The sequence below is a fragment of the Fulmarus glacialis genome, unplaced genomic scaffold (genome assembly GCF_000690835.1).
Source record: "Fulmarus glacialis isolate BGI_N327 unplaced genomic scaffold, ASM69083v1 scaffold2619, whole genome shotgun sequence".
In the NCBI taxonomy this organism is placed as follows: Eukaryota; Metazoa; Chordata; class Aves; order Procellariiformes; family Procellariidae; genus Fulmarus; species Fulmarus glacialis.
Window position 1 is genome coordinate 22,446 of NW_009233693.1, and position 20,482 is coordinate 42,927.

The 20,482-nt window shown below is 34.4% G+C and overlaps 1 protein-coding gene across 2 annotated transcripts in view; it reads right to left on the reverse strand.

Moving 5' to 3' along the window:
- Positions 1-20,482, reverse strand: part of RFX3 (regulatory factor X, 3 (influences HLA class II expression)) — a 61,364-nt gene that overhangs the window by 11,219 nt on the left and 29,663 nt on the right. The window contains exons 4-10 of one of the 2 annotated variants that reach the window (XM_009585385.1): positions 16,271-16,345; positions 11,290-11,471; positions 10,616-10,735; positions 3,265-3,386; positions 1,911-2,023; positions 1,012-1,127; positions 376-530 (exon numbers count right to left, since the gene is read on the reverse strand). In XM_009585385.1, coding sequence (XP_009583680.1) covers positions 376-530; positions 1,012-1,127; positions 1,911-2,023; positions 3,265-3,386; positions 10,616-10,735; positions 11,290-11,471; positions 16,271-16,345 — 883 coding nt within the window. The remainder of the gene's footprint in view (positions 1-375; positions 531-1,011; positions 1,128-1,910; positions 2,024-3,264; positions 3,387-10,615; positions 10,736-11,289; positions 11,472-16,270; positions 16,346-20,482) is intronic. The other variant, XM_009585386.1, reaches the window with a different exon arrangement.

The window sequence follows — 20,482 nt, forward strand, 5'->3', positions numbered from 1 at the left end:
ACATTGGCTCAGGGCTACAGGACTTAGACATAAGTCTGTGTCTAAGTCTATCAGGTAGTCTGGAGCCAGGGTAAAAGGAAAACATTTTTACCTGAAAACATAACACACAGAGAAAGAAGTACCTTTAATATGAAACTATATCTTGAAAACTAGATCTTCCAATTGCACTAAAATCCTCTGTTGCTTTTAGAATACAAAGCATATATCAACTCTCAGCACAACTTCCTACACATCAAGATTAAGGATCAATGATACACAATACTTTCCTAACTTTCAAACTTATTCCCTAAGCTGCCCTGTGAGGCACAAAACCACCACCACCATACACGTGCATGCACAAAAATCCTTACAAAATGTTTCAGGTTTTCAACTTACTAGGAATAGGTCTAAGGACGTCAGGAATGAGAATCTCCACCAAAGCCTGGTACATCACATGGTCACAGTTACACATCCATTTCAGAATAGACTCATTCTTGCACAGAGTAATCAGCTTTGCTTTTGGAAGTCGACTTTCTATTTCACTCAGATTGCTGGTGTGAAAAAATGTCGCAAACGAATAAATGATAATGCATTTACAGCAGGTAAAAACCTGCAATGGGTGTTAAAATGTATTATTTTACAAGGCTGTCATAGATGTCTCAACTACACCAACAGAACTTCTTTACACATTGTGTCACATGGAAATGGATTTAAAAAATACCTCCATAGCTCTGCTACAGCTCATAAATTATGCAGAGGTATGAATGATCCTTTTGGCTTAAAAGAACTGGCTAGAATACTGGGAAAAGACACCTTTACTGTAGTTGTCCAAAGCAAAGAAAAAAATGGACGACACAAATGTTTCAAGACTGCACTTTGCCTATATAAAAATGCCAGATAACATAAATTTAATTTGAAAAATTAGCATATAAAAAAAATTACTCTGCAGGTAAAACCAGTATGATTTTTTGCATTTGACACTTCTATTATATTATCATGAGAAGCAGTAAATGAAGAGAAATATTTACTGACCTTGGTTCAGTAATAGTAGTGCCATCAGATGGAGCAGAGGGAGAATAGCGCCAGAAAGTTTGCCACAATTTTTCTATCAGGCTAAATTGAAGATTCACAACCACATCCAGTATTGCCTGAGAAAATAAAACACAACTACAGATTGTCTTCTATCCAGCTTCCCCCCACTCCCAGCTCCAACTAAATCAATAGCTTTTTTCCTTCACCATGTAGTGGAGCAAAGGCAAACTGTACATTTCTCAAGTTATAAATAATATCTGTTTTAATACCTTTGATATCCATAAATTACCCAGCACTATAAATTGGTGTGCACAGTGACTTGAGTAAGGCCAAGTGCATATGCACGGAAGCCTCCAGAAATGAGCATGGCCTATGTAAACATATCAGAGGAATTCACGCAAAGAAAATATTTAATGCTACTGCAAACACAAAGGAAACCTGCCATTTTACTCATTTTCATAATTCAGTATAGGTTTGAAAGCACCTTCAAAAATAATTTTAAAAGACATATTGTTCAATATCAAATGTGGCTTAAACATCTCAATGTTTCTTTAAAATGAGAAAAAGTTACTGCTTTTAATGTAAAATAAATAAATTATCATTTAACCTGATTTCCATTTCCTTGACTAAACCAAAGATCTGCATGTACAATCTGAAGTCTAGTTTCTCTAGCATTCTGAAAACATACCCATAACTACATTTCATTCCTTTTTGCCCCTGTAAAGGGGACTCTCCAGAAAAACCTTTTTACTAATGTCCTTTCCAATGAAATAAGCAAAATACCCTGGGGGAAAGTCATATACCACTAACATGGCTGCAATATTTTTGGCATTACTGTATTGTACTGACCTTCACTAGAACTCATGAACTTTAAAAAATAAACAGTTTATAGGAAATACCTCACAGTGCTCTCGATAAAGACTCTGCAGTGATTTGATGTCCTCAAAGGTAGTACCATCTGGTAGAGAAGATATTTCAACTTCTCCAAACTCTGGAAGTACTCGAGATGCATCTGTTTCCATGACAACATAATGAAAGAGGGCTATTGTAAACAGTGCCAGTTACAGTATGATTAAGAAAAAGTTTAAGGATGATACAAAGAAATAAATTCCAAAAGGTCATAATGTTCAAAGAGAAAAGTCTTTCATACCTGTTGTATGTTAAAATTGTAAACAAATTCAGCCATCAAATCAAAAAGAAATATAACATTTTTCTTGAAGAGATTAAAAAGATGTCATGCACATACTACACCTACACAGAAAAGCTAACACACATGTTTTCAGAATATTACAGGCTGAAGGAGAATATCTATGTCAGAGTATGAAAGATTAATCCTTCAATAGTTTTTTTCTTGTTCAACTGAAGAGTTTCTACGTGGCCAGGCATGATGGGGCTTAGTAGACTCAATATACATTTTTATTTGAAATTTACTAGACTTTCAAGTAGAGCCAATGTGAGCTTTTACTATTTGTCACAAACGTTTCCAAGAGACAAACTGATATAAAAGAAAAATGCTGGACTGAAAGGTACCTGGAAAGGAAGATGCAAAACATTTTAATGCTACCCTTATGTTCCAAATGATTTCAATAACAGCAAAATTAGGCCAAAGGATTTTGTCCTAAAAAATCCCAACCAAATAAACCTACACCTTCTGCAATAACAGAGCCAAAGTGTCTTTCTATATAAACAAATAACTAAATTACCGTTTGTTTCCATTACTGAGAATATATGCTTAGCTGGATCAATGAATCTACAACTTGGACATTTTTAAACATGAACTTTGGGGTTCTAGTTGAAACTATGTGGCTCTTTCCACTTATAACACTACAGCACACTTTCAAAACAGCCCACTGGATCGCTAACCTGCAAGAGTAATGCAATGCCACCACCCCCTCCTTTTATGAAATAAAATGCACTGTAATGCACATGCAGGGAACAACTTTCAATGCAGGAATTTCAATATGCATGTCTAATATAACTTTGCACAGGAACTGTATTATGATTTATAATATTAAATATATCACACAAATACAGAATTTGCGTATTTTTTCCTTTTATACTTACATAATGCATATTAAATATTACATAAAGCTCACAACACAGAACATGTAATTTAAGTGCCTTTTTGTGAGAATTTTAAAGAGGGCATGATAACTTTAGAAGCAACTGCTGTACTTGTGTGACTTGATATTCCCAGTGATAATGAAGTTCATATTACTTATTTATACAGCAGTATAAAACCTGCTTTCATACCTAAAAACTGTTGATGATGTTGACTTTGGGCAATTACAGTTTGTTCAACAGATGTGCCTGTCTGTTGACCACCTCCTGTGAAGCCATCTGCAACTCCATCCACTTTCTGCATAGGCTTATACCTACAAAAATATCAAGTACAAAATTATGCTTTCTGTTCACTTCTTCATAAAAAAGATTATACAATCTATGTTCGCTCTGATTTCTCCATCTCAAAATAAAATTTTAAGGAAAAGTAACGGAAGAATTTACATATTTTTATTTATTTTGTAAATAACAGAAGAAACAATTACTAAGGGAAGCTAGAGCATTAACAATGCATTACAGAATTCATAAAGGTGATATTACAGCACCACTACCAATTTCTTGTGGAATTTAGCTTAGAAACAGCATACCGTAAGACCAGCTAATTTACACCAAAAGGAATCAAATCTGTCCCTTTCCAAATAGCTTGACTTCCCAATAATTATGTAATTCAAAAATTATGTTTCATTACCTTAAGAAAAAAAAACACTACTGTCTGAGGATAGTGAAAGACTTTTCAAATCCAACAAACTTCTCTCATAAGCATAGAAGGCCTGAAAAAGCTACTTTGAAACCTAAACTCTTCACTAGTCGATTCTCAGGATCTTTTATAAAGCACAAAAATTACAATGATACAAATGGGAATGCTGGTTTGGATGGTCAAAGATATCAAGACTGTTGTCTCAACAATCAGTCTGACAAGCTGAAGATCATGCCTGTTACTTCCAACACAACTGACAATTTACTCTGTCCCAGGTGTTAACGGTAATATCTTGGAAGCTTTGCACTTTTGAAAAAGAATTGTAGCCACTAGAAAAGAAAATAAGAGAAACCCCAAAGCTAAATAAAGTGTTTTAACAATCGCTCAAATCAGAATTGTTGTGCAGACTGTAAAACTCTATGCTAACTTCAGAAATGTGACAAGAAATTCCACTTTTGAGGCATTACTTTGAGAAGCAGTTTAATCAGTTGGGAACATTTAATTTTGTTTCCAAGTAAACATAAACCAGCATTGCCTCGTGTAACTACTTAGATTTTACTTTAAAAGGAAGTTCCCATGAAAAATGTCCATTCAATATTCTAGGCATTAAAAAATACAATAAAAAAGACAGACATAAAGTACACTTTTCAACAGAAAGACTCCTGGCCTGATTAACAAATAGTTTTATAGCTTTAGGAATTTCAATGCTTGGAAAAAAGAGGACACCTATACCTATCCTATCTCTAGGACATTTATATCAAGTTTCACTTTCTGTAATGGTCCAGTGTAAAGCCATATGCCTGTTGAAAACAATAGTGAAAAAAAAGACAGACATAAAGTACACTTTTCAACAGAAAGACTCCTGGCCTGATTAACAAATAGTTTTATAGCTTTAGGAATTTCAATGCTTGGAAAAAAGAGGACACCTATACCTATCCTATCTCTAGGACATTTATATCAAGTTTCACTTTCTGTAATGGTCCAGTGTAAAGCCATATGCCTGTTGAAAACAATAGTGAAACTCTCATCAACTTTAATAAAAAATAAAATTTCATCTCTGGTATCACGGTAGCACTAAACTCTTCTGGATGAGCTGTGATTACTTGATAAATCTACCTGCAATCCAGGCAGTTCAACTGGGAAGAATTCTTAACTTCTCTCTCATTATACATTATAATTACAAATACCAGGCAGAAGATCAATTTCTGGAAATATTTGTAAATCTAAGCCTATACTTTAAGATAGTTCCATTACTTTCCCCAAAATGTATTATTTTACTGGCCCTTCAGCTCCTGAAATAGGATTCAAAATGTTTTGAATACATAAAAGTAACACCTCTCTAAGAGTTTTCCAGTTATGCAAAAAACCTTTTAATTAAAGTATAAAAGCCAACTTAATCTTTTGGTGCTAGGAATCAGGATTATCTACCTACTTACTCCACTGTGCTTTATATAAAATATGCTGGGCAAAATTCTTAATTCTGGCACTGTGACAGGTAACTCATCACAGGAGTTAACCAGTTTCAACAGCGCTAGAAAATCACTTGCAAAATGAAACCAAAGAACAAAAAAAAAAGAAAAAAATTCTTTTTCAGGAGCTTCAGATGAAACATAAGAGCCAGTGGTTAACAATTTTAGGTCTGCTGTCTTTTATGTACAAGTAGAGCTTTGGCAGTTTACACATCAAACAGCTCTCCAGAATTCTTTAGTTAAGGTCAAGCCATTTTTGGTGCATGGAAAAAGTAGTTCAATTTCCTAACTGGTAAGAGTTATATTTTCTAAAATTATCCAGACTTTTACTCTATTTCCCTATTTTATTCACTACTAACCTATACCTTATTTCATCTTTCACCCTTTTCTTTTAAATTACTGTATACTAGGAGACTGGGAGCGGAAAATAACAACTGACTAATGAATATTACAGCTTTCTAATAATACTTGACCCAGAAAGGATACCATTTGAATTTTATATAGGTTAGCATAAACATGGTAAAAGTTTGCAAAGTTTTCAGTTAACAACAGACATTTTCTCAATTTGTGCAAAGCTATGAAAATAAAAAAAACCCTAAACGACTGAAATCAGAACATGGAATCAGGTAATTCAGAAATGACACTGAATGATATGCTGGTCTCACTTTGTGGTTAAGTTAGAATACAACTTCATTGACTTCCATAGTCTAACTGTGACATAACCTCATTAATAGAAACTTCCTCTTCTTCCACTGCAGAACAGATTAATAACTTCCTGACCAAAATACATGTGCAGCAAACAATCCATATTCATTAATAAGATAAAGCAGAAAGGGGAAGTATAATAAAATGTCTGCTTGGTTTGAAATGCACATATGAAATTGGTAGGGAAAAGAAACAAGCTGAAAACTATCAGAACTAGGAGAAGCCAAAATGGATTGACTAAGTCACAGGACAGACAAAAACCAAGATAGCTTTTTCAGTTAAATTCTCTGCAGATTTTGTTGTTTGCTTGTACTGTTGCCATGCTGCCACTATCTGCATTTTACTCTACATCTTAGAATTTAGTATTTTGTGAAAAAGCCAATCATGCTGGCATACAATTTATAATATTCTCTCTTTTTCTTAAAAATTAAGGTTTCTATCCTTCTGGCTTACTAAAAAAGAAACTGTAGGGGTTCTAGAAAGAAACAGAACTAAGCGCTAAGGATTTACTTCTATTTCATTTTTATTTTAAATCTATTATTGTGAATTATCTCTAGGAATTCACTGAGAAGACGACTGTGAGAAGTGAGTTAATGTACCAAACTACATAACAAAATGGTGACCTTATGCAAAACAATGCGTAAAGTATGTTAAAGTATTTTACTACTGCATGCAAATAAAATGTTGCCATTGATGCTACTAGGGGTAAAAAATCAGCTTTTAAAATTAGCTGAAAGCAAAAGTTGATTCAAACAGCTTGCAACACTACAGGCAACACATACTAAAGCTGTTAACTATAGGAAAATTGAAGAAATTCAAATGCTTTAAAAAATTATTGACAATACAAAACTTGCAAGTAACCAAGAAATAACTGAGAAGCATTGGGATGCTATCAGAAAGTTCTGGTGTGTCGATCAAGTTTGTACTAGTTGCTTTCTAGTGTTTGAATAAAATAAAACCCTTCCAAGTATACTGCTGTGCATACATCATAAAGCCTCAAAAATAATGCGGAGGCTGTATTTCGATAAAAGCATGGTTATCTGGAATCAGATATGGTAAAACTGTAAAGAAATTTAAGGAATACAAATTTCATGTGTGTGCTTTTAAAACATCTCTCCTTGGTCCAATAAGCATTGTTGAGATATGTCTGATCTAGAAGCCTAAGCAGAACTTTCTGGTTTTTTAAGCCATCACCTCAGCATCATAACCATACTACACACAAAATATCTGTGCTTGTTCATGAGAAAGACTGTGAATTTTTTCTCAACTACTCCATTAGGAAGCTGTTTAGTAGTTTATCATATAAGTTCTCTTATTACTATTTTAGGATGTTGTGTCTTAACAACTTGTAGCACAGTTTTACAGATGTGAATATTTGTTGGACTATGATACCTTGCTCTCTATCTTCAAAAAGAATACCACTATGAAAATCCATAATTTCTCTGTTTTCCATGAACCCAAGCCCCTTTTACAAAGATCTATAAATACTTGATGCTTTGGATTCACAGTGGCTTGGTTTAAAGGTAATGTTTGACTGAACAGTACATCCAGGAAACATAAGAATACACAAAAGAGAACAGTCGAAAAATACAGATTATTTTCTACATAAAATAAATACATAAGGTAAACAACATCTATAGGAAGTAGTGATTAATGATTTCTGGTTAGGACAATATTATTGTCCTAATATATGTGTTAGCTGAATGTTATAATGTACAGTAGATAACAATACAATTATTGTATTTATTGAAAAAAATCCTAGCTGAATGTGCAGCTCCCATAAACAAAAGCAAAAAGGTATCATCATTCTGTGCAAGAACTGAAAGATATATTTGAAATTAACTTGGAAAGCTGGAGGTCTACTTCTGGAAATAGAATTTAAAACATACATTGTTATGAATGCCCTAAAAGAAAAGACAAGCATACGCGTATCAATTTCCCTAGACTAAGCCATAAAGATAATTCAGCTTCTCAGCCACAGCTTCTATTCATGAAGACCTAAATAAAAACAGACTACAAATGGAACTTGACTTTAGGAATTGTATCTCTGATACATTTCCCTTAAATGGTCTGACAAGGAATGCTTATGGGAAAGAGATTTCACAAGAAGATTGTACTTTAAAGTGGCAAGTGTTTAGTGTCAGACTTAAAACTGTGCAAATATATTTGGCATAATATTTGGGTTGGATATTACTTTATTTCTTCCTAACCATCTTTGTCTGATGTCCATTCACTGTTAGTCAGGCCTGTGTTTGATCCAGACCTGATGGATAATATAACCATTTAAATATCCTGTTTTTTCCTACCCTGGAAAACACATAGGAGCAGGATGACAGAGCAAGCCAGGCCTTCCCTTGCAAATCTGAGCCATACAGCAGGTCCAGCTGAAAGGCAGGGTATTAGCTATTATCTTCCAGCCAAGACTAGTCATTAACTGTGCAATTCTTCAGTTCAATGGTGTTTTAAATCTCTTAATATGTGGTTGTTGTCACCAAACCACTGTCTCAGCTGGAAGATAGGACTGTTAGCATCTGTGATCTGTAGTTAATCTGTTTTTTCTTCTTACTAGAATAAAGAAAGAGTACTCCCACAGCTCACGCTGATCACAACCAAGACTAAGAGACTAACAGCATTACCTTCCATCTGAAATTTATGTCTGATAAATCTCAGACCCTTGAATGCAAGCCCAGAACAAACTCGAAACATGAACATACAAGAGCACTTAGGGATATTTGAATTATGCAAATAGAAAAGGTGCATCTCAAATTAAGAAAAGGAACAAAGAAAAATGATCTGTAGCATACATTCAGTCTACAGTCTTTGCCAAAAAGGACTAGAAGTGTTTATCCAATTAGATGTGTCTGATAAAGGTGGTAGAATTGGTATAACTACACAGAAAAAGTATATTGCCTGCAATTTATCACCAGTTTAAAGGACAAAAGAAACATTAGAAATATTAATAAAGCTGGAGAAAGAGCCATGTTACCCTAATCATGCAAATTATAATATTCAGTCCTTTAGTTATCTCTTAATAAATCCTGCTAGAGTTCTTCAATAAACTAGGATAACTATGATAAAAATACATACAGACATATATCAAACACTGAAATTAGATACTAAGCATGTTCTGTAAATGTGGAAGAAATCTTTCTTCAAAAATACAAGTCCATTTTTTAAGTTGTGCACCGAAAGTTTTAAGTAGAGCCATTTTTATATTTAGCATTTCTTCTTTCCCGCAAAACCCTAGCTTCTGAGGGCTATAAAACACAAGCATATCTCAGTTTCCATTAAAATTAATCAAGCAAAATATATAGACAATATATACATTGAATATACAATATACACATATATTTCAAGAATGTGGAATAAAGCTTGACATTGTACAACCAAAGACATGTGATGATGATTATATAACTGGCATAATTTCTCCAGAAACAATTTCATAGAAACAATTCTAGTTAGACCATTGTGGCATATGTCTTGGTGCATACATGTGATTTTCAGTGCAAGTGAATGAAATCTGTAAGTGAATGAGCTTGAGTGGGTAAAATAAGCTTGCTTGGAGATTTTGTAAATATCTATCACCTTTTCTCACCATATAATCCTGCAATGATTTTTGTAACAAGAATTTCCTACATGATCATATTGGGAGACATCTTATGCTTCTGTATTATGCCCAGCACAAGATAGTTAAGACTATATATCTTACCATGAATATGTATTTAGTGCTGTAATTTCTTCTGGAAGTGATAGTAGAATCATTGCAGATTAAAGCGATATCTGTGTTTGATGTTGAAGTTTGAAGTTGTGTTTTCCATATCCCAATTGTGTCCAAGGCCACAAAATACGCTTAGTACACTATACCAAACTGTTCATTCAATTAGATTTTTTTGGGGTAATAGCTCTAAAAATGTCTTGCTTGATATGCTGTTCTACCTATGAGTTGCATTAAATTACCCATCTCAGATACTTCATTTTAGGGTAATATGGGGGGCTAGTGACATCAGTCAAATAAAAATTAATTTCAAAGAGATGTACTGATTTCCATTTTTTTCCTAAAATTTTCTGTTCAAGATAGCTTTTCACATGCATAGTCACCCATTCTTTCACCATCAGCACTGCCCTTTGTGGTCACTGTGCCACTGCTTTCAAATACTTCTGAGCTTTCACAGAATCCTCAGGAACAATAGATGCTGAGGGAAAATACGTAAACAAACTTACAGGCAAACCATTATGGTCACATTAATTCTTTGCAGGGAGAGGAAATAAATACCAAACTGAACTTAATCATAAGCTCTCTTCTAAGCAGCTTGTACGTAAAATGTTATAGTAACGAAAACAAACAGAAAAATTTGAAATTCAAGCTCTTACGGCTTTTCTTCAGCTTTGGACATAAGAACTCAAGATAGTTAAGAAGAGTCTGTTCATATCATATCTCGCTTTATTAATATTACTTTTTGCAAATTTATGACAATTTCTAGGTAAAAATTCTTTCATATTGACTGATACCTAACTTCAGTGACATCAACTTGATATCTAGCAAACTTTTATTTTTCACAGCAGAGAAGCTGAACAAAAGTTGCATTAGAATTTCAACTTTTCCATGTAAGGAGAAGTAAGGCTTTACGAACCAGAAATGTTAATAAGTACTCATGTTCATTTCACAATTTACCTCTGTTTCTGCTGCATGGGCTGTTGTCTCATAGCCATATATTGCATGTCCTCTTGTAGTCGATTAAGAGGAGAGTCTGGCTTGACCCGAATCCCATAGTAATGATATTTGGAGTTCCCCCTTTATGAAAGAGCAAGAATTAAAAGAACAGTGACACTAGTTCTATGCATCTACATGACATTTACCTTACAATCTACATGGACTGGAAAATAATACCCACAAATCAGGCCTGACTCTATCCTACTCTCATACCTGTTTTACATGGGTGTCATTTTACCACCTTCGGGAAATTAATTCACTCCCTTAAACAAATATTATCCAGCATTTTAACTTGTAATCCACTTGAGTAAGAAAAATAAAATGCAAATAAATACAACTTACCTAGTTATGGAGAAACACAATTTCCAAACAAGAAGCTACAGTTTATTTGTACTGATAAAAATTTGCAGTGTATTTATCAAATTGTAAACACAAAACCAGTCAAAACCAGAAGTAAAAGTATAATAGCATCTGGAAAAGTGTAAAACTGTTTAACATTAAGAGAGAGAACTGACAGAAAACCACTGTAATATTTAAATACAGGTTTTATTTATTTTTTGACTAGCAGACAAGTTTCTTACTCATAATTATTACTTGTATTTTCTATTATAGTTCAGGATTTCATTAACACAAACCTAGTTCCAAGTCTTCTGGTCCGTAATCCCATGAAGATTGACCGTATGAGTTTTCCAAAGGAGGCAGCATTGACTGGATCCAACTTATGTTCCTGACAATGTCGTAAGTAATGGTTGTAAAGGGTACTTCTTGGAAGGCTCACTCCTTCTGCAGTTTCATAGTTGTCTAAAAGCCATTGAAGCTATATCACAAACAAAACAGAAAAAAAAAATCATTATTACTTTATTAAAAATATCTTAGCCATACAACATTAATTTATGACAGTTCTGAAACCACTCTTCAGGTCTATTAAACAATTACTTCCTTCTTCAGAGATTCCTTAAATGCTAGCTACACCATAGTGTTTTAGGATCTTCAGAATTACCAGGAAATAGCAGAACTCATTGCACTTGTGACCTCAGATAAGTGTCCACTTCTTAAAACATTTTTGATTCAGTACCACACACCAATACTTGATAAAGGTACCTATGCTCTGGAGACAAACTATTAGTATTGCAAAGAAATAAAGTAATCATGAATGTAATTCACATAAATTGCAACAAACAAACTCCTTGGACTAACAATAGTTAATATATTTGTAAACCTGGAATGTTGTACTTTGCCTGATGTTAAAAAACATTACGACACTTAACAGGGTATTTTTTACTCTCAGATACATAAAAGAAAAAAGCTATTGCATATAAGTCGAAGAGCAACCTAGATAACTTTTAAAATAACTGGTACATATATAAAGCATTAGGGGTACAACCCCTTTCAGTTGTACCCTGTTTGCCTTTGACTTCCAGGAGGAACAGAATGAGATGCTTGGAAAAATATTAATCTTTTCATGTAATTGTGGTAGGTAATTTTAGACACCTGCAAGAAAAGGTTTTTTATGTAACATCATTGGATTTTCCAAGTAGTGCACACTCATGAAACACCTCTACGTGTTGCTAATATACAAAAAAGTAAGAAGGACAATTTAATACTGCTAGATTTAACATTATAGAAGAATGACAAAATAGATCAAAAACAATATAGGTTGAGGACACATTTAAATTTCACTGTTTTAGTTTTTTGATATGCTAACATTTTCCCTATCTTTCCCCAGTACTTGCCATGGTTTCAGTTCCCTGAAATTTTCTTTTAGATACAGCTTGAATGATTCACAAATTTCATTTTCTGTTTGAATTTTATTTCTCTGTTCTCCTAAGTATTTATACCAAAATATTACAGTGTGAATATTCAAGCTTGCTAGGAACAGAGACCTTACCCAAACTCTGGATTCAATTTGATTATCCAGCGAAAATGCGAATTAAGGACATTGTGTCTTCAAGACTTGCTACCAACTTTTACTCTGATGAGCTAGACATTCACACAAATGCGTAATAATTTTCAAGTTAGTCCAGCAAAGCAGTAACTAGTAAACCAAAACACAAATTATTAAGCAACAATAAAAGATATACATAGTCTATGTGTTATTTATTCCTTTGCAGAATTATTTTCCGTTAGAGCAGTGCACAAATTCTGTTTCATCAATGTTCAGTGTAACTTATCATGCAAAGAACATGAATATTTTAGTGTGCAATAGCCATGAAATGTTTCAGTCCTGATCTTTTCTTTATCACAAAACTGTTACGTACTAAAGTACAGATGATAAAAAATATATTTAATTTATAGCTATGTTTTAGTCACAGTGAGAAATTCACCAATACAAATGCAAAAACATTACTACAGAATTTACTCTAGACCATTCAAACACCATTTCCATATTTGCCTTTTATTGAAAACATGTCCATAACTTTTCCATGTTTCTTAAACATAAGCTCTAGAAAAATATACAGAAGTAAGATGTAAATGCTTCCAAGACATAACATTTTTAGCACAGTTTGCAGGTAATTTTGCATTTCAAATAGACAAAATGAAAAACTGCAGTTCATCATCTTTATCTCAGTTATCATATCGTTATTTTAAAAGTCTTTAACATTCACAAATGCTTCCAAATTAAGCATCTATCATTTTGAAATAAAGCTGAAGAAAAAGTGTAATTGTAAACATTAACTTTTATCTGAATGCATTAAACTTATTTCACTAATGACCTGACATAAGCCTGTCTGGGCTTAGAAACAAAGGTGATTATATCTTTCAAATGTTGCATTTTATCTATATTTAAAATCTATTATTACATCTATATTTATATTGTATACATTTATGTAACATTTTTCATATATTATTAAATCTATAATTTAATCAGAACAGATATGGAATGTGAAGTATTTCTGTTTTCCCCAAAGGGAAAAACTTTGTCAATCCCAAAAGACTGACAAACAAAACCCAATTATTTTCCCAATTATGTTCTGTATGTAGCATTAAAGAGATTTTCCTCCACATGGCTTCTAACCTATTAAGAATCACTTTAAGTGCACTTCATTAATGATATGAATTTCTAACAGATGTTATTTCAACCATAACGTGCATTATTTGACACAAAAAAACCCAAATCAAATGATAAGTGCAATATAAGAATTTTTGCTCCTGGGTGGAGTTACTTAGTAGCAAAGCCTTGAAGTCATTACTTGCTAGATTATAGTCTGGAAGAAAAAACGCAGTTAATATATGATTTTAAAAGAAAAATTATCTCCAAACATTATAAAACTACTGTAAACAGCTTTAAAAAACACATTTTTCTACCAAGATGAAATATAATTCTAAAACTGTGCTGTTCAGGTTTGAATCCTGGCTTTTTAATTCGTAGTACTGACCATACTGTATGGGTAAGATGGGTAATGGTATGAAATATTTAGAGGCAGACCTGTTAAATTGACTGCGACTCCAATTAAGCTGCAATGTTTATAAAACATTCAACTATCAATTAATTAAATAAGTCAATCTCATGCAGAAATAAATCGGGAAAGAGAAGAAAATAGAGGAGAAATGTCAAACTCCTTAAAATGAGCACAGATGAATTTAGGCAAAAAAAAATCCTAGAAAACCCCGTAGAGGTATCATTGGGTGAAAATACCAATCCCCAAACAAGTATTTTCTCAAAAGTTAATATATCATCTGCAAAGTGAAACTTCATTAAACACACAATTTAGAATTCTATTTTAAAACCTATTAAACCCAATTATTTTAATAAAGGCCAAACCAAAACATTGTAAGCCAAAATCAAGAACAGTTTAAAGCGACAAAAGACTAAACCTATACTTAAACTTCCTCCATACTGTCCCTACTTGAGTTTAAAGTCAATAAGCACTGCTTTAAAAATAGGCAAAATATCCAGTAAATTTGATCTAGATTGTTAACTTCTCCCAAAATGACCACGACTAGAAAAGACTGATTGCCACAAAAATATGTACAGGGATCTTCCCGCCCTCCCCCCCCTTACAGAATCAAAGATATATCCCTATCAGAATAATTTTGAAAAAGCCTTCACAGTCAAGAAAGAAGTATCATGATAAGACTTAACAGTTGGATGCGTATCTTATTATTAGGAACACATTGTGAACAGTGCATAGCACCAGGAATAAGTGGAACATAGTTTACTGGGGCAGAGCAGCTTATCTTGTAATACTTCTTGGGCTTATACTAAGATTCTGGACTTCATAATAGGATAAACACAAAATTTTCAACAGTTCAAGTGTTCCAAGTCTTAACATAAATTTCTGAAATTTTGCCAAAAAAAGTTATGGTACCTTTAAAAATTACATTTAAAAAATAATTTTGATATTATCTGTCTAATACTATCTCTTATTATTTAAATAATAATTTTGATATTGTCTTATCTTCAAAACAATTATTTTGTAAACATCCAAGGTGGAATCTAAAAGTCCTTCTGTATAACATTTTGTATAACTTTTTGTAATACGATTTTCCTCTTTCAATTTTGGCATTTTCTAAAGAAAAAACAGTTTGCTTAAAATTTCCACAAAACAAGATTAGTTTTGACTGTGACATAACCAGACCCATACAGAAAAAATCCAAAACCCAAACCCAAACCTGCTAAAACATACATTTTTAATTTGATTTCTGAGGGACAGCCTCTACCACCACATTCTTACATTAAGACCACAAACCAAAGTTAAATTTCTTCTGTAAAACAATAAAGCAATTTGAATTTATATAATTAGTAAAGCTGAGAGGAAAAAAGAGGTAAGAGGAATACAAACTAATCAACATGGCAAAAATACAAAATATAAAACCACTAATACCAACAGAAAAAAAAAAAAAAATTCAAGAAAGACTAGCAACTTAAAAGCAATATTATCTATATAATAAGTTTTAAATTAACTTTGGGCCTTCTTCCTTTATTTTAAAGTTACATATAATAGATTTATCAGTTTATTTGGAGATCATGTTTTCACCCAAGTATCTTTTAGCTTTGTATATGGAAAGTTCTTAACTGTAAGATTTGGAGAGTAAGAATAAAGTAAAAGATAGTTGAATAAGACCGTTTTTGTTTACTTCAAATTAGGATAATGCTTTCATTTTTTTTTCAGGTCATCATAAGGATCTTTAGGATTCTTAAGTAAGACATTTCATAATAAACTCTCCATTCAGAATAAATGAAGAAACACCTAAAAATAATCTAAAGATACTATTTAGGCATGCTGTTTGCTTCTCCTCTTCCTCTTCACATGCCCCGAAATTAATATAGGTACACAGACTTTGCTTTGTAGACAACTTTATTTAAAATGTTGAAAGCCAGCTGATTTAGAATTTTTTGAACATTATCTTGACATTTGCACTACAATCCGCAAAACAGTCAAATGTGTTAACTTGTCTTAACACAAGTGTAGAGTGTAAGAAGCAAGTAACACTCTGCAATATACCATAAAGACATTTCATCTGACAAAATAAAGCCATGGGAGATGTAGTAGAAGATTACTAAGCAACTAAGATGAGAAGATTACGAGCAAAAAGTAGTAATAAAATAAAACAAACATTTAGAGGCAGGCTAAGCATGCAAGAGAGACTGTATGTGAAGAAGAGACAACTTACATGGCTGTTGAGAAGAGAGCTTCTGTGAGTGGACAGACCATCAGACTTTTGCAGTGTCTCAATCGCCATTTCAATCTGATAATAGATGTCATTAAAAAAAGGACTCAAGACAAGATAGTAAAAAGCCTGATCAGAGAAGTTTTGACAGATTGCTTACAGATCAATAGAAATGCCTGCTTTATTCCTGGCTAGGGCGTATGTTCTACTAAAAAGCCTCATTCCAGAGTCCCAGTGAACACAAACCTCCCCAATGAGGTCAGAAAGGCATTTTGCTTGCATATATACTGCAGGATCACAGCCTCAAAGTCCATTTTACCTTCCAACCTGCTCAGGAAATTAAATGAGTAGATTTACTGGTGAGCTGCACCGAAACAAAAATAACCCTGATTGAACAAAAATATAATTAATAAAATAAAAAAATAAATAAATCCCTAAACAGAATTTTAAGAAAGGCCTCCATATGTTTTCCCTCCAACTATATCAGAAAGAGACATGCACAGCTTCCAATAAGAATTGAATTAGAAACAAAACTTCAGCTCTCTGGAATCACAGAATCAAATCCCAAACCCAAGTAATTCAATAGGTTTTCCACCATTAGCTTCACTGGGACAGGACATCACCCTTACTTCTGCCAGCACCTTTTGAATATCCCCAGCTGTCAAAGTAAATGGAAGGTCAGGAGTTACACAGACTGCAGGATCCAGCCTTTGGAAAAGCAAATTTGTTCACAATAATTTTTCTTTTTAAACAGAAAAGAAAACACAGCACTACTAAAATACAAAGTAGTATTTCTTCAAATGCGAATGTACGAATACTCTCACATCCATTCCTATTCTTTTCTTTTTTAATATCAATGGGTATTTTGATCAGTTCAATAATGACAGCATTAAAGAAAAAAAATTAGAACGTAACTGTAATTCATCTGTGGAGCTGGAGGGGTAAAAACAACAATGGAAATGACAGAGACAATAAGATGCACAGTAAGAAAAGGCATGCAATTAATTAGCTACATTAAATGGCCAAAATGAAAGCAATGGAAACCACCACTTATACTTTTAAAAACACTTATCATTCTCTGTGTAGACATTTTTTAATGAGCCCTGCATATCCTACTTCCAATATCACAGTACTATCCATAATTTTAGTGGCATAATTTGTCAATATTGTCTGAATTCACTCTCTGTATAGCAGAAACTGAAAAATACTAGAGTTGATATTTTAATTTACTGTACATATAAAATCAGCTTCTCCCTTTTTTACAGTGCAACTGACAAGCATTGTATTGTAATAACTGTGAGGAATCACTTCTTGTTTCTCTCTTATAACTGTTTAATATTAGCTATACAAGCCTACTTATAAAAAGTACATTATTAAAAATACACAATTACTATGTAAGAAAACATACTCTTACATGGCAGTAATGTTTTTTTTAATATTCTGATTTCTTCTTGGTTCAGTGGAAAATACTATAAGCTCAAAGTATTCAATCACACAGGAAAGATCGAATTTTAAAAGCATGCCACATGATAAAAACTACAAGCTTAAAACATTATCATAGTAAGGTCAACTTACTATATACCATAGCCATAGAATCTCCCTTCTTAACATAATGCTACAGTCAAACGATGAAAACCGTATACACATTTAAATCCTAATTCTGAATCTCAGGTTACTTGTTCCACAATGCTTAGTCCACAGCAGTATTGTAGCACTGAAGTTACACCTCCTTCTGCTCATTCCCGCTACTGCACTACTCTGATTTTGTTGCTGCAACTTGTGGCCTTGTTTGTTCAGACAACCAATCTATTAAAAAGTAGTAGTAATTGCCCTGAAAAGAGAAAAGTGGCATTACAGATGACACTCAGTCCTCACTGCCATATTGCTTCAGTACCTTTTGGTGCTATGCAAAGAGCCAAATAAAGAAACTGCTTCTTTTTTGTCATTTGGGGGATTTTTGTTGCTGGAGTTTCTTTTAGAAGTAGATTTCACCAGAACAGCCATTGAAGACAATGAATCTGTGTTCACTTTTACTGCATAGCATAAGCCAAGCAGTGTTGGTCACCACTAGAACATGCTAATTACTTCATCAAGCTCAGAAAGATATGTGATCTATATTTAAAATGAGTCTTTATCATATTCTACTAGGGCAAGCTTCTCAGGAGAAATTGTTCTCACTACTAATTATTTTGTTCATTATTTCTAGTCTAAATTTTGATAAAATGAACTTTCAGCTTTATCTGACAGATACATATCTCTTTAATGACAGAAGAGATTCTTCCTATGTAGGCTATACAATCCCTTCTTAAATATTTTTGAGCATAAAATATGTTTAATTTGAAGACAGATTTTCTAGACCCTAAATCATTCATGCCCTTTCTGAAAATTCCCAGCTACTTCTCGTTTTCCTCTGTTGGTGTTCCTCAGGGCTCAATTCTAGGGCCGCAGTCAAAGAAGCCAAAATATCTTCATCAAAGACATAGACAGTGGGATTGAGTGCAAGTTTGCAGATGACACCAAGCTGAGTCATGCAATTGATAGGCTTGAGGGAAGGGATGCCCCCCAGAGGGACCTGGACAGGCTTGAGAAGTGGGCCCATGTGAACCTCATGAAGTTCAACAAGACCAAGTGCAAGGTCCTGCATCTGAATCGGTGAAATCCTGAGTATCAGTACAGAGTGGGGGATGAATGAATTGAGAGCAGCCCTGCAGAGCAGGACTTGGGGATACTGGTGGATGAAAAACCGGACATGAGCCAGCAATGTGCGCTTGCAGCCCCGAAAGCCAACTGTATCCTGGGCTGCACAAAAAGAAGCGTGGCACGCAGATCGAGGGACGTGATTGTCCTCCTCTACTCCACTCTTATGAGACTCCAGCTGGAGTAACGCATCTATCTCAGGGGTCTCCAGCTCAAGAAAGTCATGGACCTGATAGAGCCAGTCCAGAGGAAAGGCTGAGCTGGGGTTGTTCAGCCTGGAGAAGAGGAGGCTGCGGGGAGACCATATTGTGGCCTTTCAATTATAAGAAAGATGGAGAGAGACTTTTTACCAGGACCTGTAGTGACAGGACAAGGGGCAACCTTGTTTTACCCACCTTCAGTTTTAAACTGAAAGAAGGTAGATTTAGATTGGATATAAAGAAGAACTTTTTTACGATGAAGGTGGTGACACACTGGAACAGGTTGTCCAGAGAAGTTGTGGACGCCCCATCCCTGGAAGTATTCAAAATCAGGTTGGATATGGCCTTGAGCAACCTAATCTAGTGGAAGATGTCCTATGGCAGGGAGGTTGGACTAGACAATCTTTAAAGGTCCCTTCCAACAGAAACCATTCTATTATTCCATGATACATAGCTTGCAGATTGGTTTATCAAAACAACAAATGATCCTTATGCACACTGATCAAAAATGCTGAGTCAGCAACCAGCGAACAAAAGGAGGTCTAGTTCCTGCATAGTACCTGTAAAGCATCCCTATCATGGTTTTTAAAAAAAAGTTTTCATCTCTGGAAAACAACTTATTGAGAAAAAAAAAAGTGTTATCATTTGTAAGGAAAATGATCTGACCTTTTCTGTTCATGACTGATGATACCAAACTAGGAGGTGCTGTTAATTCTCTTGACGGACAAGAGGTCTTGTAGAGGGATCTGGATAGATTGGAGCATTGGGTGCCTTGCAGAGGGATTTGGATAGATTGGAGCATTGGGCAATCATCAGTGACATGAAAGTGTCAAGTCAAAATGCCAGATTCTGCACCAGGGTCAGAGAAATGCCAGGCACAAGTCTAAATTGTGAGAGGAGTGGCTGGAGAGCAGCCCTGCAGAAGGGGATCTGGGAGTGCCGGTTGGCAGCAGGCTAAATCTGAGTCAGCAGTGTGCCCTGGCAGCCAAGAAGGCAACTGGCATCGTGGGGTGCATCAAACATGGTATAACCAGCCCAACAAGAGAGGTGATCATCCCGTGTATTCAGTGTTGGTGCGGCCTCACCTGGAGCACTGTGTGCGGTTCTGGGCCCCACAATTGAGAAGGATGTGAAGGTCCTTGAATGCTTCTGGACGAGGGCAAGAAAGCTGGTGACAGGGCTGGATGAATGCTTCTGGAGGAGGGCAAGAAAGCTGGTGACAGGGCTGGAAGGCACGTCCCACGAGGAGCAGCTAAGGACTCTGGGCTTGTCTAGTTTGGAGAGAAGGAGGCTGCGGGGCAACCTCATTGCTCTCGGC